General features: G+C 41.9%; 1 protein-coding gene across 1 annotated transcript; it reads left to right on the forward strand.

The window, feature by feature from the left end:
- The first annotated feature begins 123 nt into the window (after nucleotides 1-123).
- Nucleotides 124-18,387, forward strand: YBX1 (Y-box binding protein 1). The gene is made up of 8 exons (XM_065876542.1): nucleotides 124-422; nucleotides 1,112-1,175; nucleotides 10,230-10,263; nucleotides 12,795-12,884; nucleotides 13,184-13,486; nucleotides 13,589-13,671; nucleotides 16,976-17,241; nucleotides 18,006-18,387. The coding sequence occupies exons 1-7, from the start codon at nucleotides 257-259 to the stop codon at nucleotides 17,208-17,210; spliced, it is 975 nt and encodes a 324-aa protein (XP_065732614.1). The 5' UTR covers nucleotides 124-256; the 3' UTR covers nucleotides 17,211-17,241; nucleotides 18,006-18,387.
- The last annotated feature ends 8,624 nt before the right edge of the window (nucleotides 18,388-27,011 follow it).

Raw genomic sequence — 27,011 nt, forward strand, 5'->3', positions numbered from 1 at the left:
CCAGTAGAAGTCAAGAGTTGAGGTCAGGTGGTGAGATTGACAGCATTGCTGGCCAGTGAACGATCCTTGGGGCGGGTCGATCGCCGGGCTTATCCCGCCCGTCCCGCCATTCTCGCTAGTTCGATCGGTAGCGGGAGCGGAGAGCGGACCCCAGAGAGCCCTGTGCAGCCCCACCGCCGCCGCCGGCCTAGTTACCATCACATCCCGGGAGGAGCCGCAGCTGCCGCAGCCGGCCCCAGTCACCATCACCGCAACCATGAGCAGCGAGGCCGAGACCCAGCAGCCGCCCGCCGCCCCCCCCGCCGCCCCCGCCCTCAGCGCTGCCGACACCAAGCCCGGCACGACGGGCAGCGGCGTAGGGAGCGGCGGCCCGGGCGGCCTCACATCGGCGGCGCCTGCCGGCGGGGACAAGAAGGTCATCGGTAAGGACCGGACGGGGACGAGTGTGGGGCGGGAGGGAAGCTTGGCAGCGGAACCGTTACCCGAAGCTGGACGAGCCGGCGGGCGCGCGGCCGGCGGGGACCGACTCGGCGGCGCGCGGCCACCCCTCCCCCAGGCCCCCCCTATTCGCGGACGCCGGCCCGCCCGGTCCGCGTGCCCGAGGCGCGCCTGCGCCGCCTCCCGCGCCCCCTGCAGACCCCGCGCGGCCGCGCGCCCCTCCCCCTGGGCGGCCGCGCGCCGCCGACCGCGTGTGCGGCGGGGTCCCTCCCCTCGGCGCCTGCCCGCCCGCCCGCCGGCCGCGTGTGCTCGGGCCCGCACGCCGTTGTTGCGTCCCCCACCCGCTCCTTTCCGCGTGTACTCGGAGGGCGCGGCGCGCCGCCTACGCAGGCCGGAGTGGGCTGAGCGGCTTCCCTTTTCTCACGTGCTCGCCGCAGCGCCCGCCGCCCGCGGTCCCCGCGCACACCCAGCTCGGGCCCGCGCCCCGGGCCTCTGTAGCTGTGGGCTCACCCACGTGGACCGCGCGGCTGGCCGGCGGGCCCCGGAGAGAAAGGCTGTCAGGTGGCCGCTGGCCGCCGCCGGGGAACGCGGGAGCCACCGGATGCTGATGCGTGGCGGTTTAAAAAAAAAAAAAGGGATGTCTGGTAATTGTGGGTTTTTTTTTTTTCTCCAGCAACGAAGGTTTTGGGAACAGTAAAATGGTTCAATGTAAGAAACGGATATGGTTTCATCAACAGGTGAGATGACCGCCGCTGAATCCTCGTGCTGTCTCTTGCATGCTCTGTCCCATCTGTAGGCTTTGCGGACTTAGGACTGTTGGAGCTTGTGTAGGTTGCCACCTCTGGTGTATTGTTAGTGGGATTTTGTTTTCCTTGGTGACTTGAAAGGATTAGTGGATCTAGAGATTGTCTTTGTTTTGCAGCTAAATGTTAATCTAAGGCTAACTTGAAAGGTACAAAGCGATTTAAAAGGCAAGCGGAGTGAGCCATCTCTTACCAGTTACGGCAAACTGAGAAAGCTAAGATCTGGTATAATTCCGTTAGGCTCAGGCCCACCACATTTTTATCTTCGTCATGCTTTTATACGTTACTGAAATTGGTATTTGAAAATGTGAGCCACTAATTATGTAGGTTATTTACAACTTGTTAACCTCTGGAGGCAACGTGATTTGATAATGCAAGTATGTCGTTTTGACTAAGGTTATAATTCCTTTGTTTAGTGTCCCACTATATGCTGTTTTACAATGCCTCTGATAAATTTCACGTTAGGGCTGTTTTGACAACAGTTGTTTTTATTTGCTCATACTGTAACATTTGGAAGAAAATGAATGGCCCGTTTCCTTTCCTCAATTTTTATTTCTCTACTTCCTTGCCCCCAAATTGTACTTGCTAAAGCTTTGGTTGTAGCTTATTAGAGCGGTCTTAGTACGCGGTAACATTATTTTTCATATTTGAAGGCAAAGCTACAAACTGCATCTTTAGGATTAATCCTTAGAGTTGTTTGTAGCTATAGTGATGGTAACAAGGGCAGTTTACTCACAGTGCTCTTCATGGTCTCCTTGTCAGCCAGGCTTCATATCCAAGATGGCTGCCAAGGCAAGTAGTGCAGTTACAGGGGTGTAGAGCACTGTGCACCTAACAGCAGTATTGGCCTTCCAGGTATGATACAGTCATCTCAGCATTTTCTGTCTTACATCCTTACTTACACTAGACGTTTGAAAGCACTTAAGAATAAGAAGTAACGCCAGATGTTTGTGAAATGGGCACTACTGAAGGAAGCCAAATGGTCAAGATTCAGCTTAGACACAGCTGGCTGGTGAAAAACTGTTAGTTACTCAACCGTAAGGTATTGTGGAAGCGTTCAGAGCGAAAGAGATTGTAAGCATTTGATGGTCTGCTTTCCACGTTTGCAGTTGTGGGGAAACATTTTGTCTCTTCCAAAATCTTTAGGAATTTTCCAGACTGCCTTTGGGACAGGCCAAGGCCACATTTTTTTCATCGGTTTTTTGATAATGGGCTGCTAGTGAGGAAGGAAGGAAGGGAATGCTTTGATGCCAGTATTTGATCACTTTTTAGGTGATCTCTGAATTTGTTAGCATTTCCATTAGTATTTCAGTCTTACTCTGAGTCTCCTTATTGGCCTCACGCTTAAACCAGTGGTTTTCAAATTTAAGTGTGCTTACCTTGGAAGGGTAAAAAGGCACATTCCTGAAATCTTCCTTCCCGGCTTGGATTCATTGGGTCTGGGGTACATTTTTAAGGAGAATTCCAGGTGATTATGGCTTGTGGGCCTTACCTTGAGAAACACAGCTTTTGACCTTTGACCCAAGGTGATAGGATATCACTGGTGTGCACATTAAGAGGGACTGTAATTTGCAGGCTTTTAAGTAGTTTGTGCTTTAGAAATATGTTTTTTGTTTTGCTGCATTAAATGGACTTAGGTTATGATATTTTTCAAGTGAACAATTGATAATCCAAGATAAAAGTAGTTTTTCATATACTCATGGTTTTTATTCTGTGAGATACCATTCCTTGAATCTCTCTGTTCTGACTTGCAGTCAACTCATTTGGCTATCATACAGGGCAAGTTAAATGTAAGTTGGCGTTTGATGATGCTTTGTTTGGACTGTCTTAACTGCAAGTATTTTGTCACACTAACTGGTTCAGATGTGCTTTACATTTCTAAGACTGGTCGTTTCAATGAATGATTCAGAGACTTGAACAAGACACTGTAAAACCTAACAGCAGGTAAGTTCAGGAGAGGTTTACCTTACTTAAGGGAAAATGTATGTCTTAAAGAACTATAGTTCTGGAAGCTAGCAGGTGGTTCGGGGCTGGAGGCAGGTGGTTCGGGGCTGGAGGCACTTGGCTCTCCCGAGAGAGAAAGTGTGTGTGTCACACATGTATACTGTTTCTGTATAAAGGAGAGGATGTAGTGTTGGGGATGATTGGTGTAGCTCTAATTTTAACCTCAGAATTCTATGAATTTTATATTGTAGGCTGTTAAAGTGTTTATAATTAAGATACATTTTTAATGTAAAATTTTCCTTTAAAGAAATGTATTTTTATTGTAAACATGTATTTCAGTCTGTGTTATTGCCTGCGATAATTGTTACAGCCTTGTTAGAATTATTTTTTAAAGGGTTTCGTTGTACAAAAGGTGCTAAATAAGAGTATAAAGATTTTAACACAGCAAAAATGTTGGGTTTATTTTGTTAGGCTATGTAGTCTAGGAATTCATTGTTATTCCTTTGTGTGCTGCGTCTGCAAAAGATAATTGGATTATGTGACTGGAGGCGTTTATTAACCCCCCAAAATTACTTTGCATTTTATGATAAACTTCACTCAAGACTATTGAAGATGGCATTAGAAGGATGCCATGGGGTCAGTGGTTTCAGGGTTTGATTTTCTGCTTTTAAATCTAGAAACTTGATGTTCTCTTTCGCTTCCAGGTGTTGAGGATTAATCTATGCTCACCAAACTTATGAAAGATTGGCATGAATCAGTAACAATTTATTTTTCAATCGGACATGCATCTTTTTATAGTCACCAGAATAGGAATACTTTTCTGTTATCCAGAGTACTTAAAAAGCTGAATTGTAAGGGTTGGGCAAGGTATTTGGAGCAAAAAGAATCAAACAGAGAAGAGATCACAAACTGGTGGCCTACCTGATCAGAGTATCTTCTTTTTTTAAGAGCTGTATTTTAGCTTTGGGGTCTTTAGTTCCATGGAAATGAAAATCAGCTGGTCATGAGTATTACGGCCTGTAAATGAGGCATGCATTCTCTTTTTACGACAGTCTGTCAGGCTTAGTTCTCTCCTGTTGTTTGACTTCCCTTCCTATATGCATTTCTGTGTATTACTTTTTACCCATGGTCTAGGATGATATTTAATAAACCAAGACAGGGAAGGGCTTAGCTGTCCCTTCTTAGAAAAAATACTTAGTCATGGCTGTCAGGTTTAGTCTCCCTTTGCGGGGGCCCTACCTGTTGGGGATTCCACGTGTATATAACTGATCTTCATTATGGTGGTGATAAGAGTAGCTAATGTTTATCAAGTATTTATGCTAGGAACTATAGTAAATGGTTAAAATCAGCTAATGGATTTAATCCAACCTTTCAGGTAATAGGTACTATTCTGAAACACAGAGAGGTTGAGTAAACTTGCCCCAGAAGTGTAGCTGCTAAGTGGCAGAGCTAGGATTTGAACTCTGTTTTCTGACAGTGGAGTTTGTGTGCGCTAACTCCTGTTATTGCTGTCTATGAAAATAGACCCTAGTCGTCTTCAGTTTGGTTGTTTCTACATGGTCTACATTTTCTACAGATAATGGGGGCAGGAGTTATTCTTTGCCATTGAAAGGTTCTTCTTAAATGATCTCTAGCTTGTCACTAGAGCTGTATGCTACTAGTTCCCCAGATTTGAAAAGCTTTCTGCTTTTCACTGCCTGTTTCATATAGTTAGGGATTGCTATAATGTAGTTCTCGTTCAGCGTGCAGATTGTCTTTAGGAAGTAAAGGACTTGCTTGATACCTAATATTGGGAGGCAATTAAGGAATTAAAAGAGAGTATTAGATCTTTATCTTTAAACTCATTCTGGTTTTATATGGTCTGTGAACCAAGAACAGGTTTTGCCTTTTTATAAGTGTTGTTAAAAAAGAGAAAAATATACAACAGTCTGTGACCCTACAAACCCTGTTAATTTTAACTTTATAGACCTGTGGAAAGATGATTGCCAAGTCTCTTGGGCTGTTAAAGTCAAACTGATCATAACTTGATCGCACAGTAAGAACCAAGAAATCATAGGTAGTCTGTAACCTAAATGAGTAAATGTTGTGGTACTAGGGAAGGCTTGAAGATTTGGTGGTGTGCTAAGGGAGGGATGGGGCGGGGTGGGGGGGGGGTGGAGGCATAAAAAGACATACCTTCATTGTCCTACATTAGGAACTTTGAAGAGACTTCCATTTTCTTTAGATCCCTGCAGGATTTCGTTTTCTTTGGCATTCTCAACTTAAAATGGTATCCCCTTTTTTTCTAAAGTCTCTTGCTATCTGTGTGATTTCTTTTTCCTTGAAGTCACTGCTGTGTTATTTGCTGAATAAGAACAATGTTATATTTCTAGATAGGTGAGAAAAGTATGTTTTCATTAAAAATTTGTTCAGTAGTAAATAATGATCTGTTAATACGAAGAGGCGGAGTAGAAGAATACAGCAAAAAGAGTACACTTGACTGCAGGAGAATGGGAGGACTGGTGTGTGATACATGGAATGACACTGTTGGAATACTGTAAGTCTGTGCTGTCCAATACAGTAGTAGGTACATGTGCCTATTAAGCATCTGAGAAACTGAATGTAAGATACTTCAATGTCTTATGTTGACCATGTATGTTGAAATGATCAAATTAGTTTTACTTGTCTTTACTTTTTATTATGGCTACTAGAAAACAAACTTAGATATTTGGCTTTACCAATAAGGCACTTTGCCCAAGATTATGTAGTTAGTAATGGGGATAGCCAGGATTCCAACCTTGGCTCCAGTGGTTCTGGTTAGGAGCTCTTAACTATTGTGTTCTATATCCCACCTTGCCCCTCTCTCCTCCTTCCTCTCTGATTAGTATGACTTAACATACTATAACATGTAGAAAACCACATTTGGTAATTCAGCTGCTGCCTTAGATTGAATAGTGGTGGCCTTCTAGATAGAAATCCTTGAGGATAGGCCACATCTTATTTTTATTTCTTGTGTTTAGCACAATGCCCAGATAGCTAACTAGCACAAGTAAATACCCAACAGTATTAAAGAATTGAATGAGGCCTTTGGGCTTGCTATCCTTTCATCATCAGCCCAGTGGCTTCTGGTAGATTAGAGCTGGCTAATGTTCATGAATAGTAGACACTCAGTAGATACTTTAAAATTGAGCACCTACCATGTTCCTGTAGTATGCTGAGTGCTAGACAGAAGAATGGCAGCCTCTGTTTTCAGTGACTTGGCTCCATGGGGTTGGAGCTCATACTTTGGCTTGTGTCTAACCTTCCACCCTCGGTAAAGTATGGTAAAGGCAGAAGTATGCCTCTTGGTTCTCAGGAGGTAAGAGGCAGTGCTGGTGATGCCTCCATTCTCTCCTCATTGCATTAATAAATAGCTAAAGGTTAAAACATGCTTCTTGATGAGCCATTTTGGTCATCTTTAATTGCTGCTTTTCCCTCTTCAGTAAGATCTCTAGTAGCCATGACATGCCTTTTTTCCAGTATTACTGTAGATCAGGAGTCAAGAAACCCTCTCAGAACTGGTTTTTTCTGGCTGGTGAGCAAAGAATGGTTTTTACATTTTTTAAGTGTTGAGGGAAGTGAGGGGGCAATATGCAGCAGAACCCTGGTCTAATTATACGAATAACTTTGTGTACTACAGGTAAGGATGTAGGGATGTTTGTTATTCATTGTTGTTCTCTCCCAAAATTGGAGAAACCATATGCTGTTATCTCCTTCTACAGCTGAAATATGTAAAGATTTCCAAACTGATCCTTTTTGAGTTTTCAACATGATAAAGCCCAGGGCCTGTGGAATCAAATTCTACCACTCTAAGCAGATGACCGCATACTTCATTTTCCTAATTTGTAGAACGGGGGGTTAATATAAAAGCACCTACCTTGGGATTGGTATGATCTAAAGAGTTAAAGCGCTTGGCACAGTATCTGGAACGTAAACCCTCTGCAGTGTAAGCTGTTAGGTGTCTAAGCTTTTCCCCTTTTGTGGGTGAAGAAAAAGATCCAGTTAGGAGGGGGCAGCTTTCCAAGGCTACACAGCTGTAAATAGTAGAATGAGGAGTAAAAATCAGGTTTCCTATTGGTAGTGCCTTGAACTTCTTGGTAGTCCTTTAACAAGTTGCAACTAGATTGATTTATTGCATCCATACTGTAGTATAATGGCTTGGCTAAAACTACATTTTTTGATCTGTCAAGTTTTTCCCTAAAATCTACATACTTTTTTTTTGGCTGCATTGGTTCTTCATTGCTGCGCACAGACTTTCTCTAGTTGTGGCAAGCGGGGGCTACTTTTTGTTGCGGTGCATGGGCTTCTCATTGCAGCGGCTTCTCTTGTTGCGGAGTATGGGCTCTAGGCTTGCGGGCTTCAGTCGCTGTGGCTCGCAGGCTCTAGAGCTCAGGCTCAATAGTTGTGGTGCATGGGCTTAGTTACTCCGCAGCATGTGGGATCTTCCCAGACCAGGGCTCGAACCCATGTCCCCTGCATTGGCAGGCGGATTCTTAACCACTGCTCCGCTAGGGAAATGCCCTAAAATCTATATATCTTTTGACCATGATATATTCCACCAGGGAAATGCCCTAAAATCTATATATCTTTTGACCATGATATATTCTCTTATAGACTGGTTTAGTGACAGCAGAATAAATGAGTATCACCTTGTCTGGCATGACATCATTAGTGAACATATTGGTTTCCACATAGCTCTGTATCCAGAAAACCTCTCCCTAATCTGTTTTCCAAGAGATGATTTATCTTGTGTGTACTACTTGTCTTGTACTATCTTTAAGATTGTCCTGACTGGAAAAGTAGTTTTGGTGAATTTTTTTAATACTCCTTTTACAACCCTGAAGTAAAATTCGTAGATAACTGCTTTTACTTCTTTTTATTGTGGTGTATAATATTTTCCATCTGTAAATGTCTATTTGCAACTACATTAGAAAAAGTGTTGTATTGGCTACCCAGATACATGGGTAACATTATTGTCAGTAATGAAAAATCCCTCTCTTGAAAGCTGCAACTTTTAGGAAATTATAATGCATATTGAAACTGTAAAATACTATATTCAAAACTCAGTTAATTTACACATGAAAGTCCAGGACCAAATATCCTTTACCTAATCATCTGGCAAGTCTTATACCCTTCACTCCCTTTAATGGAAGTAGTACCCCCTGTCTTTGGAACAGCCTTAGAGCTTGAAATTCAGTCGTCGTGTAGCTCGCTCGCGCTCTCTCTCCCTCTCTCCCCCTCTCCCCCTCTCCCCCCACCATGTGAGTGTGTGTGTGATCGATCCTGTTTCCATAAATTGAATGTCCTCATGTTATGATAATCCAAGCTATATGGATTCTTTGGTGCATACATTGCTCCATGGATCCGCAAGGAGCCAATAGTCAGTAAACCAGTCAGGCTAGTTCATTGTAACCTTTGTTCCTTTTGTCATTAAACACTAGAACTATACTATTGAGTCCTTTCTCAACTCTGACCTACTGACAATAGGGTAGGGTAAATCAATAAAGGTCTAGAAATGTTGTTGCTCCTCCAGTGCTTCTTTTTGTTCATAGTATCATCACCGTGACCTCCAGTCTCTAAGCTAAAAATTCAGATCATTCACCACTGCCCCCTGACTTCTAGCCTCCATTCATCCACAAAGTTTTTCCCATATTAATTCAAGAACGATATCTCAAGTCTACTCCCTCATACACAGCCCCTTAGTCCAGGCCTCCATCAGTCCTAGTCTGGACTTCTGGTGTAGCTTTTATAACTAACAGGTCTCCTCTTGGCTTCAAACTTTCCGTAATAGCAACCATTTTTTAACACCTAATAATTTATCGTGTTCTAATTTATCTAATAATTTATATGTCCACTACATAAAAGCGTTTACTGGCTTCTCTACCTACATGATGATTTAGCCCGTATTCACCCTTCCTCACAGCCACAGCCCTAAGCCATATTCTAGGTTGAACCCAATTTGCACTTAATTTGCTCATTGTTGGCTTTACCCATATCCATGACCTCTCCACCTGGAACATCTTTCTCATTTTCCGGTAAACTCCTTTAAGACTTAGGGCAAATGTTGCCTCCTTTAATAGCTACTTGTAAAGTCCTGAAGCAAATATTTCAACCATATTTGTTTAGGAACAGACTAAAGATTGGTGTCAAATGGTGTCATATGAAGTGAAAAGGGGGGTTGTGTGTGCTAGTAAAAAGTTTGATTCATCTTCACCTCCTTAGTTCTCCAGCATAAACAATGCTTTCCGTGTGAATGATGTCAGTATTGGTGGTGTTCATATTTGTACTTCATTGTGATCTTGTCCCTCTATTTTAATCAGTACTTTATTTTTAAGAGCAGTTTAGGTTCATGGCTAAGTTGAGCAGAAAATACATAGTTCCCATATACCCCAGGCCTACACATTGCACCCATGACTTCCCCCACTATACTGTACCAAAGGGATACATTAGTTACAATCGATAAATCTACACAGACACATCATTATCATTCAAAGTCCATAGTTTACATTTAGGGCTCATTCCTGGTATTGTACATTCTGTGGTCATCTTTATGATCCTCAAGGAAAGTTGGGGATTGGAAATGGTAAAAAGGAAATGATTGAGGATGAAGTGAGAAAGTAGGAAGCTAGTAATTAATGGAAGAGAATGTGTTCATGATCTCTCCTACTTAAGTTAGTAACCGTGCTCTTAGAGGTAGGAGTGGGTTGTGCAGGAACGCTGTTCAGTAGGATGAGTGACAGAATGTATGTTGCTAGTCACTTCTATCCTCTTAATAGCTTAGTAGGTCACACTTTATTAGTCTTTAATCCTTCTAAGGTAGATGGTGAGAGTTATTAGCAAAACCGTCGTGGCTTACTGGTTGTGTTTTTGTTTTGTTTCTTAATTTCCTAATGGCTGGTTGGCAGCCGAGAAAGTCTCTAAAAAGGGGAGGGGAGTGCAGAAAGGACCCAGTGTATTCTTAATCTTTGGCAACATAAAATGTAGTGTTCAATTTTATAACTTGTTCAACTTGGTTCTGTCTTGTAGGAATGACACCAAGGAAGATGTATTTGTACACCAGGTGAGTGCTCGTGTGGGTATTTACCCTTCTGGCTCAAGGCTTGTGGGAAGAAAAGGGTGGATAGCTTGTCAACTACTGTTCCTTGCAAAAAGGTTAAGTCCAGTCACCAAACAATTTAGTTCCCACAGGAAGAGGGGTAGTACAGCTTAAATGTGTACATTGAAACATTATGTTGGCAGTTTACTTAATTAAAATAGGTGTTTCACATTGGTATTTTGTTAATGGCTATAGCTTTTTAAAATGTTGAATCTGCTCTACTTGTTACACTAAATTTTGAAACCTAATTTCAGATGAACTGAAAACCTCCATTAATCTAAACTTGAACTAATACCATTGCTATAGATACACAGAAACTTTGACAAGATGCTGTTAGAATTACCTCTGTGGTAAGGACAAATAACAGTAATCCTGGGAGAAATCGGCCAAAGTTGCAAAATACGTTAATTTGAAATGAATGTTGAAAAACTGGCAAACGTAGCATAGGTCCTTCTGTTATAACAGGATAGGTGCTACATGCTAAACTTCCCCCACAAGTACCATTTAAGGAAAATATTTTGGAAAATGCTTAAACATTAAGGAGTTTATTGTTAAAGTAAGCCACTGCCAAATGAATGCTAATATTTCAACCTTAAGTATATCATAGGCCCCACTGGACTTAATTATCCTCATAGGAATGCAGTGGGTAGGAGAAATGTTTATAAATGTGTACTTTTATGTACTCTGCAGTTTTTGTTTTTTTTACTAAGACTGTTGAAATATTGTCAACTTGTATTGAAAATCACTCTAAGAACTTTTTAACCACTATACTGTAATGTAGACATCAAAAGACAAAGTCAGTCTACACATGCCTTTATTCAGGGAGGTATGAGCTTGGCTGGCAGCATACTTCATAGGAAGGGCTGTCTTAGGTTGGTGTTTTGTAGCTCTCTGAAGTGCCCTGTACAGCACTCAGTGGTAATCAAGGGGGAAGCCAGATCAATTTCTAGATACATCAGAAGCCCTGTCCAGTAATCCCTGGGTCAAACATAAGCATGGAAACTTTTAAATTCTAAACAAATATAGGACTGCTCAGGCAAAGTGTTATATTAAGACAAATGTTTATTTTATAAAATTGAATACCAACACTTAATCTGTTCCTTACTTCCCTTTTGCATGTTCAAAGGAATTTGCAGAATTAGGTACAAGAGACAGCAAGCTTGCCAGTCTTGCTGCCCGTCAGCAACAGTAAAGGGTTTGGGAAGATTGGGGAGGGTGTTGAAAATGCTGACCAAAATAAGAGTTTGGGATTTTAATTACCCATACTTGTGCTATCCCCTATGACTGCAGATAATTGAGTTACATGAAAGGTATGAAAACTTTGTGACAGTTTAGATGACAGATGAAATTAATTATTTGGCTGAATGCATATCACCCGCTTGTACCAACCCACAAGGTGTCACCAATATGCTTTCCTCTTTATTTTGGAGGTGGTTTCAACATTTAGTTGTTTCTTAGGACTTTGGCTGCTCAGGTCTTGGTGGTGTATCAAGGAGACTGCAGTTCTGGGCAACTTAGCTTAATTGGCTTCAGATTTGTTGGTTGTCCTGCCTCCTCTGGAATGGAAATGCATGAGTGATCCTGTAATGGATACCGCTGTGATGTAGCAGAATGAACATGGGATTTGGAGTCCCAAGACCTGGCTTTAGAAAAGTCCATACTCTGCCACTTATTAGCTGTGTGACCTTGGGCAAGTCACCTAACTTTTTAAAGCCTGTTTATTACCTTAAAAGAGGAATAATAATGCCTCACATCATCTGTCATAATGAGATTGAGTGGGTAATGTGTGGAAGAACTTTATGGAAGTACTACAAACGTGAGATATTATTCTTCCCCTTTAACTTTGTCGTAGAAGTCTGGAGAACAAGTAACAATGTGAGATTTAATGTATTCTGGGGAGGTAATAACCAACTGTCCCAGGCAGTCGGAATATTAAAAGTGGCATAGTTAATTCATGTGAATTGCATTTCCATCGAAGTATTACCACAGTCAGGTTGGAAGGGATTTTGGTTGACATTTGTAATTGAGTTTGATACGGTAACACAGGGACAAAGTTGGTTTGGTCAACTTTGAAGCATGCAAAACTAAACTCGCCTGTCATCTAAACTGGCCCTGTGTGGGGCTAGCTTCTACTATTAAGTGCAGTCTTTGGGGATAGATGGATATCCTCATTTTGTTCAAAGCTACATATAATGCTTTTGCAAAAAGCATTTTAAAATATATATCTATATAGTGTCTGTCTTGAGTGTTAACTTACTTGTTTTAGTTTGGAAAATAGTGGTAAAATGCTGGGGCCTTGTAAGATTGGAGTATTTTGGTTGAGGTTGGGGGTAGCATTGGTCCCGGTTTTCCTAAATTTATTGATGGTTTGGTCTTATTTAAAGCTAATTTTAAGTGTATATCCAAGCTAAAATATTGTTGACTCTGGTACATTTTAAATGAAAAAGCACATTATTCTCCCCTGTTAATCTATTTTTGGAATGTGATATTACTAGACTGCCATAAAGAAGAATAACCCCAGGAAGTACCTTCGCAGTGTAGGAGATGGAGAGACTGTGGAGTTTGATGTTGTTGAAGGAGAAAAGGTGAGGATGCTTTTTGTGTAAAGGTTTGACTTCAGTATGGAAATATTTTGGAGATCTCATCCATTAGGATGGTGGCTCTAATGTGGATGGATGGGTCAGGTGACCACTTGAACACAGGTGCATCAATCCTAATGTGCTGGCTGCAGTTAGAGGGCTATCTCTTCAGAACAGTGAGGAACTAATATTTAATCATTTCTATGCACCCCTGGCCACAGAGACCCTTTTTTATTTGCTTTGTGTAAGTTTTGTTAAGTGTACTTAATTCCATTGTCACTATCAATATATGATGGCTTTTGTAGGGTGCGGAGGCAGCAAATGTTACAGGCCCTGGTGGAGTTCCAGTACAAGGCAGTAAATATGCAGCAGACCGTAACCATTATAGACGCTATCCACGTCGCAGGGGTCCTCCACGCAATTACCAGCAGAATTACCAGAATAGTGAGAGTGGGGAAAAGAATGAGGGATCGGAGAGTGCTCCTGAAGGCCAGGCCCAACAGCGCCGGCCTTACCGCAGGCGAAGGTTCCCACCTTACTACATGCGGAGACCCTATGGGCGTCGACCACAGTATTCCAACCCTCCTGTGCAGGGAGAAGTGATGGAGGTAAATGTGATTTTATTTATTTTTAACTGCCGTGGTACTCAGACTTCTGTCTGGTTGGGCTTTTACTGGTCCATATTGGCTTGATTTCCATTGCCTTTTCAGGGTGCTGACAACCAAGGTGCAGGAGAACAAGGTAGACCAGTGAGACAGAATATGTATCGGGGTTATAGACCACGATTCCGCAGGTATGGTTTGTATTTTAAAATTCTCAAGCATGTGTTAGGACTCACAGCATCATGCTTCTTGTGCAGGCTTTTTCTGTCGTTTATCTGTTAACACTTCACATTTTCTTTCATCAGATACCTAAGAGATGAACCTGAAGTCAGTTATCTTTGAGAATGTGTTCTTTGCATCTTTGCTGGCACTGGTTAAAAACACCTTTATAGATGTGGTCTACTTTATGCAGTTGGTTTTGTTGTTGTTTTTCTCTAATGAGGGTATGGAATTTCACATGTTCTGTCCTTTAACAGGTAAGAAAATAGTAGTTTAAACTGCATTGTATTATAACTTTAAAACCTGGTTCATTGGGAGGGAGAAAGGTAAAAGGTAAGCATATCTTTTTAACAGAGGGTATTTAATTATTAGAGTATAGAGTAATTAGGGAAGAGCTCCATGAGCCAGACACGTTTATACATATATGTAGCACACTGAGGCAGTGTTCCCAGTCCCACAATGTTAGGATTGACTGGTGTAGCAGTTATTTCTTTTAAGGGTCTTAGAGCGTTGAGTCTCCAGATGTGATCCCTAAGACTAACAGGTAGTATACTATTTTCAACCTAGACATAGTTACCTTGTTGAAATACTACAAATAATCACAATATGTTTTAAAATAGTGATAATGTTTATCTGTGATAGTGATAAATGGTCTAAAATAGGCTTTCATGACAGTCTATCCATTTAAATTCCAAGAGCAGAATCCTTGGTCTACTTTTTCTTACATTGTAGAGCTGCTTAAATTTTCTACCTAGTTGCATTGGTGTTCTTAAAAATAGCATATGAATTTTTGTTGTCAAGTGCTTCAGTTTTACTGTTTGCCTTTTGGTTTAAGTTAGACTAAATGGTCTCATTTGAATGAATAGACTAGTATTACAGTGTCAGGTAATTGCTATGGTGAGATAGATAGATATGGTAGATAGATTGATTTGCCTTAAAGTATCAACGAACGCAGGGCTTTCCAAACTATTTAGCCAGGAATTTTTTGTTCAAATGAGTAGTAAATGACACATGCTACTTATAATCCATGGGGTGAAATTCTGATTGATGTAGATCCAAGAGCAAATTGTAAGAAATCTGAGACCAATATAGCAGGAGTTTTGCTGAGAAGGAGACAGGTGAGGTGGCAATAAAGGGAAATGTGTCATCAAGAAAGGATTTTTTTGTTTGAGAAATAAGAGCATATTTGTAGGCTGGAAAACGTAGTAAAAGAGGACAGTTGTCAGGGAAGTAACTGCTAGAACTGTCTTCAGTTAGGATAGGATTTGGTCCACAAATAGTGGGTTAGTCTTTTGCTAGAAACCATGGGCATTGCATGTGTAAGAAGCCAGAGTATATGGGCCCCGGTATGTTAGTGAAGTCAAAAGGAGAGAGGGGTGAGAGGGGTTTGGGGAGTTTGGGACAAAGATGTGAAATTATCTCTAGAAGAGAAATAGGGGAGATCAAATAACAGTGTTTACCAATTTAAAGTGGGTCCACCCAGCATGGCTGTACGTTTCCAGCCGTTTTGAGCAGCAGCCTCAGGTTAGGCATAGCGTTAGATTTGTTCAGCATTTGTTACCCAAAGATGACTGAGTTTGAGACTGGTTATAACGATTAATGGTGGACTTTATACTTGCAGAAAGAGGGGAGAAACAGATTAAGGAAGAGTAAGTGACAGAATGAGTGATGGGATCATTGGATTATAGGTCCTAGTGGAAATAGAGTGCGAGAACAAGACACCTGGAATAAACCGGGAAAATAAGTAAGGGGTGATTAGAGAGTGGAATGCTTGAAGTTGAGAAAACCTAGGTAGCAAACAAGAATTGGATGGGAAGTAAAGAACCTGAAAGCCCATATTATTTGGGACTGTCATGATAATTACAACAGGAAAAGTGTAGTAAATGGAATATGGCATAACGTAAGATTTGAAAGCTTGGGGTTTTAGAATTCACTTTAGAAGCCGCAGTGTTAGGGGTGGGACAGCCACCACTTGAAGGCTGTTCTTCAAGGGGAAGTTTTGCCGAAGACTGGTCATGAGTTCACAAAATGTGGGGAAGCAGTTTCAGGAGAAGGGGTGGGGGGTGGGATTGGGAGAGGTAGGTGGGAGATTGGAGGGATTAGAGGTGAAAAATAGAATGTACGGATCTAAATAGGAAATTAGAGCTTATTATGACCTATAATATTTATGGTATAGAAGGATGATATTAATCTTGGTGTTCATTTAAAGCATGCAACTGACTGGTATTTAGTATATTCACAAAGTCACGCAGCCATTACCACCGTCTAATTCCAGACATTTTCATCACCGCCACACTCCCCCCAGTCCGCCACCCCCAAAGTCCTGTATTCATTAATAGTCACTCTCCATTCCCCTCTGCCCCAGCCCTTGGCTACCACTAATCTGCTTTCCCTGTCTCTGGATTTGCCTATTTCGGGTATTTCTGTGTCTGGCTTTCAATTCACATATTTTTAAGGTCATCCATGTTGCATGTATCAGTACTTGATTTCTTTTTATGACCAAGTCATGTTCTATTGTATGAATATCACATTTTGTTCTTCATTAACCAGTTGATGGGCATTTGGGTTTCTTTTTTTGTTGTGAATAATACAGTGGTCACATAATGGACACTGTTTTGGCTGTAGACCCAGGAGTAGACATTTGTTGACATTTGTTGCCAAGCTGTTTTGCAAAGCTGCTGCAGCATTTTATATTCCCACCAGCAATGTATTGAGGGTTTGTTTCTTCACATCCTCCCCAACATGGTTATTTTTCAGCCTTTGGATTATGACTATCCTAGTGGGTATGAAGTGGTTTTGATTTGCCTTTCCCAGTGACTAATGGTTGTTGTGTACTTTCATTTATATGAAGAGAGCATCTCTTCTTTGGCTTTGACTTCCTGCATTTTTAGCAAGTGTTCATCTGTAAAGGGTAGTTAGCACTTGTTCCCAAACCTGGTTACCTTAAAGCCCATGTTTTTAAATGACATCAAGGTGTTGATAGTGTTGTACCACCTTTAGTCCTTTCATGGCTAACTTTGTAATGGATTATACTATGGGTAAAAGCTTACGAGACTATTAAAACCAGTTTTAAGCATTCATCTTCCAGTTTATACTTCCAAATCCTTTTCCCAAGTCATACTCAATTTGTGAAATAAAAGCCAAATTTGCTCTTTTGATTTTGCTAAATTGCCTGCAGACCACTTGATAAACAGGAAGGCCAGATGTGTTAATACTGGTGGCTAGGTTAAAGAAAGAAGGTTTTATCATCGCAGGTTTGCACAATGTTCATTCCAGGGGCCCTCCTCGCCAAAGACAGCCCAGAGAGGACGGCAATGAAGAAGATAAGGAAAATCAAGGAGATGAGACCCAAGGTCAGCAGCCACCTCAACGTCGGTACCGCCGCAACTTCAATTACCGACGCAGACGCCCAGAAAACCCTAAACCACAAGATGGCAAAGAGACAAAAGCAGCCGATCCACCAGCTGAGAATTCGTCCGCTCCCGAGGCTGAGCAGGGCGGGGCTGAGTAAATGCCGGCTTACCATCTCTACCATCATCCGGGTAAGTAAGCATAGATAGCCTTCTGGCCTCTGAGCAATCATGAGTGGTGTCCATTAATGAAAGAGGAAAAAACCCAGTTCATCAGGTAAGGTAAGCCACTTAAACATATAATATCTTCTACCCAAACTAATCATAACATGACCTGAATATCCCATTTTGGTAATGGGGCGTATCAGAGCCATACTTTGGCTCACTAACACTTGGAGACCTAGCTTTATATTGTATCTTGAATGTGAGAGCCTTTTGTCAACCTTTTTGGATGATTTTACCAGTAAGCAGAGGAAAGTCTTGCTAACCTTACCATAACAGGTAACGTTAATTACATTGCATTATTTTTCATTTTTCAAAAATAAGTGGGAGAGCTACTAGGATTAATAACCTAGGTGATAGTGACCAATATGGTTGGTCTTTTTGGGAAAAGTGACAACTTTGGCATTGTATCATCAATTCCAAAATCAAGGGATTCCCTTTTTACTTGATTCTAGGAGGCATTTGGCACTAGAATTATTATTTTCGGCCACTGATACTTTTTTTCCCCTCTATACTATTTTCTGAGTGTCAAAAGGTCATCCAGAACCTAGGAGTAACCATTCTTGTTACACAGCAGGGTCCACCCCTGTTACGAATTGCTGTGTTAAGATAAACCAGTATGAGATTTGTTAATGCCTTCCCTATAGCTTATTTGAATCGGGAGCAGTTGGTGTACTAGAAGAAAATTGCAGTGAACTACACGAGATAATTTTAAAACTTTTTTTCTTTTACAGTTTAGTCATCCAACAAGAAGAAATGAGTACGAAATTCCAGCAATAAGAAATGAACAAAAGATTGGAGCTGAAGACCTTAAGTGCTTGCTTTTTGCCTGTTGACCAGATAACTAGAACTATCTGCATTATCTATGCAGCATGGGGTTTTTATTATTTTTACCTAAAGACGTCTCTTTTTGGTAATGACAAACGTGTTTTTTAAAAAAAATAAAAAAGCCTGATTTTTCTCAATACACCTTTAAAGGTTTTTAAATTGTTTCATATCTGGTCAAGTTGAGATTTTTAAGAACCTCATTTTTAATTTGTAATAAAAGTTTACAGCTTGATTTTTTCAAAAAAGTCAACAAACTGCAAGCACCTGTTAATAAAGGTCTTAAATAATTGTCTTTGTGTATATTTCTGCCTTGTTTCATTTTAGTTTATAAGTACTTTCTGGTTATAGGATCCTTATTAGCTTAAATCTATCTGTAGATAGGGGGTACTCATTGGTATTTACTCAGGAAATTTTTTAAAATGTGTAATCCTTTATTGAGTAGCATGCCTGTGGGCCCGTACTGAAAATTAGAAAGTATTTACTATGGTAATATGGCCATTTTCCTTTCTGTGAGCTGCTTTTACTGGGAGGCAGTGGTAAAGGAGAAGAGAGAGGGCATGGTCTGGTGGAGACTAACTGGACTGTAATCCTTGGAAGCCATTTATTTGTGCCCTACTGTGAGTTACTTCAGCCTGTGGATTGAAGGATGCCCACCGTAGTTATCAGATGCCTGCCGCAGAGACTGGTGTACTTGGTTAACACAGCTCCTTTGCTTGGGCACAAATAATGCAATGCTTGTGTGAAGTCTGCTTAAAGAACATAGAGGTCAGTGACATTCATTTTGTTCTCAGCACCCTTGTAACCTAAGCCTGTTCTGGCTGTTCTTTTATAATGTCTTATTAAAATGCCCTTTGGCTTCCTTTGTGGAATAGTTAATGACTGCTGTCTAGAGACTAATTCTGGATCATTCTGGCCAGCATTTGAGGCCTTGGGGTTATAGAGTCGGCTGGAGTGGCACATCCGGGAGTCATGCAGTGCTGTGAGCCTCTCCAGAATGGGCTCGGGATTCACAGAACTGAGATTTGCATTGCACTGATAGTTTTAATTCAGGAGACTGACGAATAAAGTGGGGAAAAAATAGGCAAGTGGGCTAGGCTAGTATCAGTCAGCACTTTGAAATGCCTTTTCTGAATTTGGGGCCACCTCCTTGGATGTTGAACACTGCTGGTGGTATGTAGTGTTTTTTTCTTATAGTTGCATACATTAGGATATATGTTGTGGAAATGATGCCAACAATGCTTACATAATCCAATAATGTTGGAATGTGATTTTGAAAACGATGGCAAGGAAGAAAAAAGCTTTTTGTGATGCAGTCTTGCTGCCAGTGTTGCAAACAACATTTTTTCGTGTGTATTTGTCTTGTGTGAATTTACTTCACTATGTGTAAGGATTAGGTAGACTGTGAGTCTCTGACAGATGAGAGAGTACATTCAGTCTTGCAGCCGGTCTGCAGGTTTAGAACCTGGTCTACCGTTCAGATGCACCAGCATGGGACTCTGGGGAAGTCTGTACTGTTTACTAGAAGAGGAGTGGTGGAAGCAATGCTTTGCAGCAGTAGCAGCAGTGATTTGCTCTGTGACAACCTTCCTTAGCTTTTGACACTTATCCATGAGTTTGGTTCTCCAGCTGTGTAAGGGTTATGAATACCTCATGTTCTTGGAGACCCATGTGACTGGATCAGAGAGCACGGAAAGTGCTATGGGCATGTTGTCTTCTTTCGTTCTGGTCAAAATTAGGTGAGGATGCTTATGGTTTCTGTTGAACCTTGTACTAGATGACCTAGGCAGTGAGGTAAGACTTAAGGAATAGGTGGTAGTGGTAATAAACCAAAAGAGCTAGCAGTCAAGAGTGGATAATTTGTTAGTAATAGTAAATGGCTAAAATTTATTTTGTATAATAAATACAGTGGTATCAGGGAAATATATTTAGGACTAACATTTTCCAAATCTCTGGGAAGAAGCAAGACCATTGAAAGACATTAAAGAAAAATGGACATTTACGTGTTCATGAATATTGAGAATGATGTCAATCCATCTATTCAAATTAGGTTCAGTAAGGGACTTCCCTGGTGGCCCAGTGGGTAAGACTCCATGCTCCCAAAGCAGGGGACCTGGGTTCAATCCCTGGTTCAGGGAACTGGATCCCGCACGCTGCAGCTGAGACCAGGTGCAGCCAAAATAAATTTTAGAAAATCTAAAAAAAAAAAAGATTAGGTTCAGTAAAAAAAAAAAAAAATTGGTGGGCTTTAGAAAAGGAAGAAGAGAGGTTGGGAGGTTAGAGGAGAGAAAAAGGTGTAGTTGTCTTGGAGAATGGGGAAAAAGTATACAAGGGAAATAGAATTGCCAGCAGGTGGAGGGTTGGGTTTAACCAGAGCTTGGCCAGCTGAATCTAACAGGAGGAAAAAAGCAAAGGTAGTGAAAGTGAATGCAAGATTATAGTTGATGCTATTGTCCCCCAGCATCCACTTCCCCCATCCCCAGATCTGGGGGTGAATCCTGGGTAGCCAAAGTCAGTAAGAGTACAAAGCCACCTTTGGTGACTGGAATTGTCCAGGAGTTGGCAAGTATTCCAAATTGGCCCAATGGAGTAAAAGTACTAATTTAAGGGAGCTGGAAGAATATGAGGTGGTGGCCTTAGCCTGGCATACTCAGCCTGGAGACATGTGGCAGTTACTGGTAGTGGCAGTTCGGGTTAGGATGATGTGAGTAGAAGACAGGAGGAGGAAGACAGTACTGGACATGAAGAGGTCAAAAATAGACCATGGTGTTCAGTGAGTGTTGCAGTTCCCACAAGTGTTGGTAGAAGTGGGTGTGGAGAAGGCCCAGGAATGTGAAGGAATGCTGCTGGATAGTGGGCTTAGCTTGAAAGCATGGACTGCAAGAAAATTTGTGTTTAGAAGTGGCAGTGGTGTAATAGACTTAGCCCACTACCAGACAACACAGTACTTGGTGTTGAAGAAGAAAAACATCATCACCGAAAGGGCTCCAAGGGAAGTAGCGTCCTAGGCACGAGTCTAGTTAGAGATAGAGTAAGAGAACATTCAGAGAAAAAGCCAGTGACTGAACCCAGAGGTCACAATGGAGGGTTTGGGAAGGGAGCAATGTCGGGTCAGATGAGCAGGGGAGAGCTAATGGGAGCTGTAGTGGCAGTGAATGGGAATCTGGTAGAGATGAACAGGCAAGTGTAGCCCATGACAGGCTTAGGCCTGAGGTTCTGCTAATGGGAGGATTAGTCTGACACCAAGGCTGGTAAGCTGGCTTGTGGCTGGGGAAGGAGCATTTTTGTTAGGAATTCTGCCTCTCCCTGCTCTGAATGATGCCTCAGATATTGGAAGGCCTGCTTACGTCCCATCAGTCTGGCTGCTGGTTTTAAAGGCTATAAATGATACAAAGAAGTGAGTCAACTTGCACAATATTTACACCTATCCAAGTGATGTTTGAGTACTTCTTACTGGTTCGGGGCAGCCAGCTATACAGCCCTTCTGTCTGGGCTGAGAAGCTGGTGATAGGGGATCTGGATGATTTTTATTTATACCTTTTTGGCAAGGTGCAACTTGTAGGGATCTCAGTTCCCTGACCAGGGATCAAACCCGGGCCCTCAGCAGTAAAAGCATGGAGTCTTAACCACTGGACCACCAGGGAATTCCTGTGGGTGATTTTTAAATAGAATGATTTTCATTTTAGATGACTCTGGGACAAAATAGTGGCCAATTTGGACATTGCTGTAGAAGTCCAGATAAGATGAGACCATAGATAAGGCAGTAGGAAAGAACATCAGATTTGAGATGTTCTCGGAAATGGGGTTGACAGATTGAGGTGACTAGTTGAATGTGGAATGAGGAAGAGGGAAGAATGGGGCATGATTGCAGAGTGGTGATACAGATGGTGCACTTGCTGGAATAGAGAATACACAAAGGGGAGGGGTCTGTTTGGTTTCAGATATGCAGAGTTTGAGGTGTCTGGGGCATCCATGGGGAGTTATGTGGGAAGCAGATTTGGAGCTAAGGAGTGAGGTGTAGGCTGAAGCTGAACGTTTGATGCTCGTCAGGTGGCTATTGAAAGCTGTGGTCATGGAGGACATCACATCAGAGCATCTGTGGAGGCCCAAAGATATGGGGAATCCAGGAAGGGGGACGTCACAGAATCCTAGAGAACAAAGTGATTCAGCTGGCATCAAAACCAAAAGGTCCAAGAAGGTGGAGGCTGAAAAGTGTCCACTGGTGACACGGAGACTAAGGGTGAGAGCAGCCCTGTGGAAATGGGGTTGCCCCAGACTCAGCAGGTTGAGGGGTGACTAGGGCTGCTACTCCCACAGCCTTCCCCATCTCGGCAACAGCCCATTCATCCTTACAGGTCCCAGCCAAAACCCTCAGTCTATCCCAACTTCTCACTTTTTAGAACACTCCACATCCAATGGGTCTGCAAACCCTGTTGATTCTGCCTTTGATATAACCAGAATTTGACCACTTCTCACCACCTCTGTCCACATGGGTCCAGACCTCTGTCATCTCTCACTTGGGTTATTGTAGTACCTGCTAGGTGAGCTCCCTGCTACCTTCCTTTTCCTGTCCCACCCCTCTCTAGTCAATTCTCAACATAGCAGCCAGGGTGTCTGTCCTCTTAAAAGCCATGTCAGACTATGGGTCACTTCTCTGCTCAAAACCTTAGAGGTTTCCATTCTTTCTTACGAACAAAAGCCAGCATCCTGCAAGAGGCTTCACAGTGTGTCCCCGTTTGTCCCACTCCCACTTTTCACTGCTCTCCCCCTGGTTTACTCCCAACCTCACAGGCCTCCTTTTCCTTGAATGTGCAAGCACATTCCCACCTCAAGGCCTTGACACTCCTGCCTCTTGACAGGAAGACTGTTTCCCCAGAGAACTCTAGTATTATAAATGGCTTTCTCCCTCTGTTATTTTGGGGAAGGAATAGGAAAGCCTTCCCTGACCACTCTGTTTAAAATAGCAGCCCCCTCCATGCCCAGATCTCGTGACCCAGATCACCTTCCCCTGCTTGATTGTTCTCCATAGTATATATAATCATCTGCTAATCAAAATTGCATATTTTCTGTCTTTGCTAGACAGTAATCAGGGCAGAGATTTTTGTTTGTTCTGCTTTATCCCAGGATCTGTAACAAAAGAGTACAGAGTAAAATCTCAGTGTGTGGAAGTTGGGAAGTGGGATGAAGGAAGCAAGGGCTGCTGCTGGAAGAGCAGATAAACAGGTTATTAGATTATATAATTTATGTGTTAGCTAAATAGGGTGCTCTTGAGAGTGAAAGGGATTTGGTTGTCAATTACACTGGGATGAAAGGACTGCCCTAGACTGAGCAGAATGGGAGTTCTGGTCACTCCAGAGATAGATAAATCTGAGGGAAGGGTCTTTTAGGATGAGACACATTAATGTGGGGTTGGGGGAAAAGGAGCCAACCAAGCAGAGCTTTGTGATTATAGCACAACCAAATGCCTCATTTACCCTTTGCATAACATGGCATAAAATTCAATTTTCATAGATTTGAGACACCAGGATGGAAAGTGATTTGGAGTCAGAAAACCTGAGTTCCAGTCCTGCCAATGAAACTTCACCCCCAGAGTTTCAATTTGGAGCTACCACATTCAGTACTGAACATTGAAGTGTTTCTCAAAGTAAGGTCTATGCACCACCCACAAGAAAGTCAACAGATTCCTGGATCCCACCATCAAACTGCCTAATCCAAATGCAGGGGAGGATGAGCTTTTAAAATCTTAAAGAGATAGAAATAGTACCTGCTCCCTAAATTTCTTGCGAAGATTAAGTGAGAATACCTTACGTTTTGTTAGTGCTCAGTAAATGTTGCCTTATTACAGGAGTATTTTAAGGATCAACTTAGATAAGAGCTCTGAAAATTGTAAACTGAAGTTGTGGTGGCCATGAAATTATGACTTGTAGATCTCTAACTACAGATAATATAATTGATCCAAGATGCTTTGCTCTGAAATCTACCACATTTCTCCTGTGGCCATGCTTCCCAAGTGCTCCCAAGCCAAGTAGTAGGCTCAGCAGAGATTCTAAAGCAGTCCTGTTCCTGGAAGACATGGAACTCCTCCGACAGCCAACTTTGGCTCAAGGACACCCATGATGGCCTTGCCAAACTTCCCTTAGGCTGCATGGTAGTCTATGATTCTGCTACCCACTATTCCTTCACTTAGGCTTGATGGCTCCCCTAGCTCCCTCCCGTATTTTTTGAAAGGTGTTTCCCTAATAAAATCCTTGCATTTTAATCCCATTTGGGAGTTTACTCGAGAACCCAGACTAACATCATGAGCATCACAGAAAAGTAAGGAGGTAAGGATTCTGGGAAGATGGCTGCATGTGAAGCACCAGGAATCCGTGCCCCTAACTTTGACAACCAGTACACAGGTAATATTGGTCTGATGTAACTATTTTGGTGCTGTGGAGTCTATTGAAGGCTTGCAACATCCAGGGAAGACGTATAGTAAATTGAGATTAATTTGGGGAATTTCAGCTCTTAGTTCAGCTGAGGCTACCCATCCCCCACCCAGCTCAGCCCTATGGCAGGCAGTCGTGCACATGTTCCTGGAGCACCTTGCACATATCTTGCAGCAGCCAGGGTGAGCAATAAGGACCCCGTCCCCCAAATACTGGGGCTATGTGTTCTGACTAATCACTCAGCTGCTTCTGATGAAGGAGATGCAAACACAGCAGCCATTGTTGTTGCGCTTACCCCTGCTGTTGCAAGCCCCTCCCCTCCAGCTGAAGTGACTTCAGGGGATATAAACGGCTGGTGTCTACCGCCTCTTCATTTTAGTCTTTTTCCCCCGTTGAGAGCCAGACATTAAAGACTAGGACAATCAAAAGCAATCACATATATGGGGGAAATTAGAAAGTCACTGCACATGCACAGGCTGAGAAGAGACCTGAAAATACCTTAAATTTACACCTCCAGCTGATGGTCCAGGGACAGCCTAGAGCTAAAGAGACAATACAGCAAACTCTGGAGAAGAGAGACAACCCGATTTCCAGGGTTACCACGTTATTAGATTCAGTGTCAAGTTTTTAACAACAGTAACAAATCATAAGGCATACAAAGAAAAAGGAAAATATGGTCCAAAGGAAAGAAAATAAACCAACAGAAACTATCCCTGAGAATGACCTGGTGGCAGATCTACTAGACAAGGATTTTAGAACAAATGTTTGACGATGCTCATAGAACTAAAGAAAGATGTGGAGAAAGTCAAGTAAACAATGTATAAACAAAACAAATACCAGTAACAAGATAGAAAACCTAAAAAGAAACCCAAAAGTTCTACAGCTGGAAATTACAATAACAAAGTATTCACTAAAGGGACTCAAAGGCAGATTTGAGCAGGCAGCAGAAAGAATCAGTGAACTTGAAGATAGGAGAATGGAAATTATTGAGTCTGAGGAACAGAAAAAAAAGTGTGAAGAAAGGTGGACAGAGCCTAAGGGACTTTGTGGGGCACCATCAAGCAGACTGACAGACACACACATTGTGGGAGTTCCAGAAGGAGGAGAAAAAGGGGCAAAGAGAATGTTTGAAAAAATGGCTGAAAATGTCCAAAATTTGATGTAATACGTGAATATAACCATACAAGAAGCTTAAACTCCAAGATGAACTTAAAAAGACCCACACCAACCATGGCCACTGAGCCTGCGCGGCCAGAGCCTGTGCTCTGCAACGGGAGAGGCCACAACAGTGAGAGGCCCGTGTACCGCAAAAAAAAAAAAAGTATGCAAAAAGACCCACACCAAGACATACTAAAAACAAACTCAAAAGAAAAAGACAAAGAATCTTGAAATCAACAAGAAAAAAGCAATTCATTACATACAAGGGATTCTCAATAAGATTATCAGAAGATTTCTCAAAAACTTTGGAGGCAGAAGGCAGTAGCTGATATATTAAAAGTGCTAAAAGAAAAAACTGTCATCCAAGAATCCTATATCCAACATACCACAAAAGGACAGATTCCGTATGATTCCATTTATATGAGATACTTAGACAAAATCACAGACAGAAAATAGAATAGTGGTAATGAAGAGTTATTGCATAATAGGTATAGAATTTCAGTTTTGCAAGATGGAAAGAATTCTGGAGATGGGTGGTAACAATGTTTGCTCAACAATATGAATATATTTAATAGCACTGAACTGTACACTTTAAAATGGTTTAGACGTAAATTTTGTTACGTGTATTGTACCACAATAAAAAATTGAAGCATGATGGTAAAGATGCTGAGGAAAGGTATAGAGAAGGGTAGGCTTGAAACAGAAAACTATTCAATAGTTTTAGGGTCTTATAGTGATTGTCAGATTCTGTACAAAGGGAATTTAGATGGCCTAAGGAAGAAAAACTTTAGTGGAAACAACCAATATTTAAAGGCTTTTTCATTTGTACATCATCTTTCTTTCCCATTTTTGTAAAAATATCACAAAGCAAGATTCATGTGCTCATTATACAACTTTTGGGGTATTTAAATTAAAACTTAAAAAAATTTTTTTTTTTTTTTGTTTTTTTTTGTTTTTTTTTTTTGTTTTGTTTTGTTTTTTTTTCGGTAGGCGGGCCTCTCACTGCTGTGGCTTCTCCCGTTGCGGAGCACAGGCTCCCGACGCGCAGGCTCAGCGGCCATGGCTCACGGGCGCAGCCGCTCCGCGGCATGTGGGATCTTCTTGGACCGGGGCACGAACCCGTGTCCCCTGCATCGGCAGGCGGACTCTCAAGCACTGCGCCACCAGGGAAGCCCAACATCTAATACTGTTTTGTTAATTTTGATTGTCATGAACAATCACTTTCACAGAACAGGAAATAATAAAAATGTTCTACTTGAGTAATAATTTTTAAATGTATTCTAAAATTATGTGAGGGCACTCTGACAAGATGACTCTTCCACTTCTGGT

The sequence above is a fragment of the Phocoena phocoena genome, chromosome 1, assembly GCF_963924675.1.
Source record: "Phocoena phocoena chromosome 1, mPhoPho1.1, whole genome shotgun sequence".
Taxonomy (NCBI): Eukaryota; Metazoa; Chordata; class Mammalia; order Artiodactyla; family Phocoenidae; genus Phocoena; species Phocoena phocoena.

What these genes read in the sequence shown, in the direction of transcription:
- YBX1 (XM_065876542.1), top strand. Translation starts at nt 257, where the DNA reads ATGAGCAGCGAGGCCGAGACCCAGCAGCCGCCCGCCGCCCCCCCCGCC. An exon ending in CGGGGACAAGAAGGTCATCG is followed by an intron (nt 423 to 1,111) that starts GTAAGGACCGGA and finishes TTTTTTCTCCAG; the next exon opens with CAACGAAGGTTTTGGGAACA. An exon ending in GGATATGGTTTCATCAACAG is followed by an intron (nt 1,176 to 10,229) that starts GTGAGATGACCG and finishes TCTGTCTTGTAG; the next exon opens with GAATGACACCAAGGAAGATG.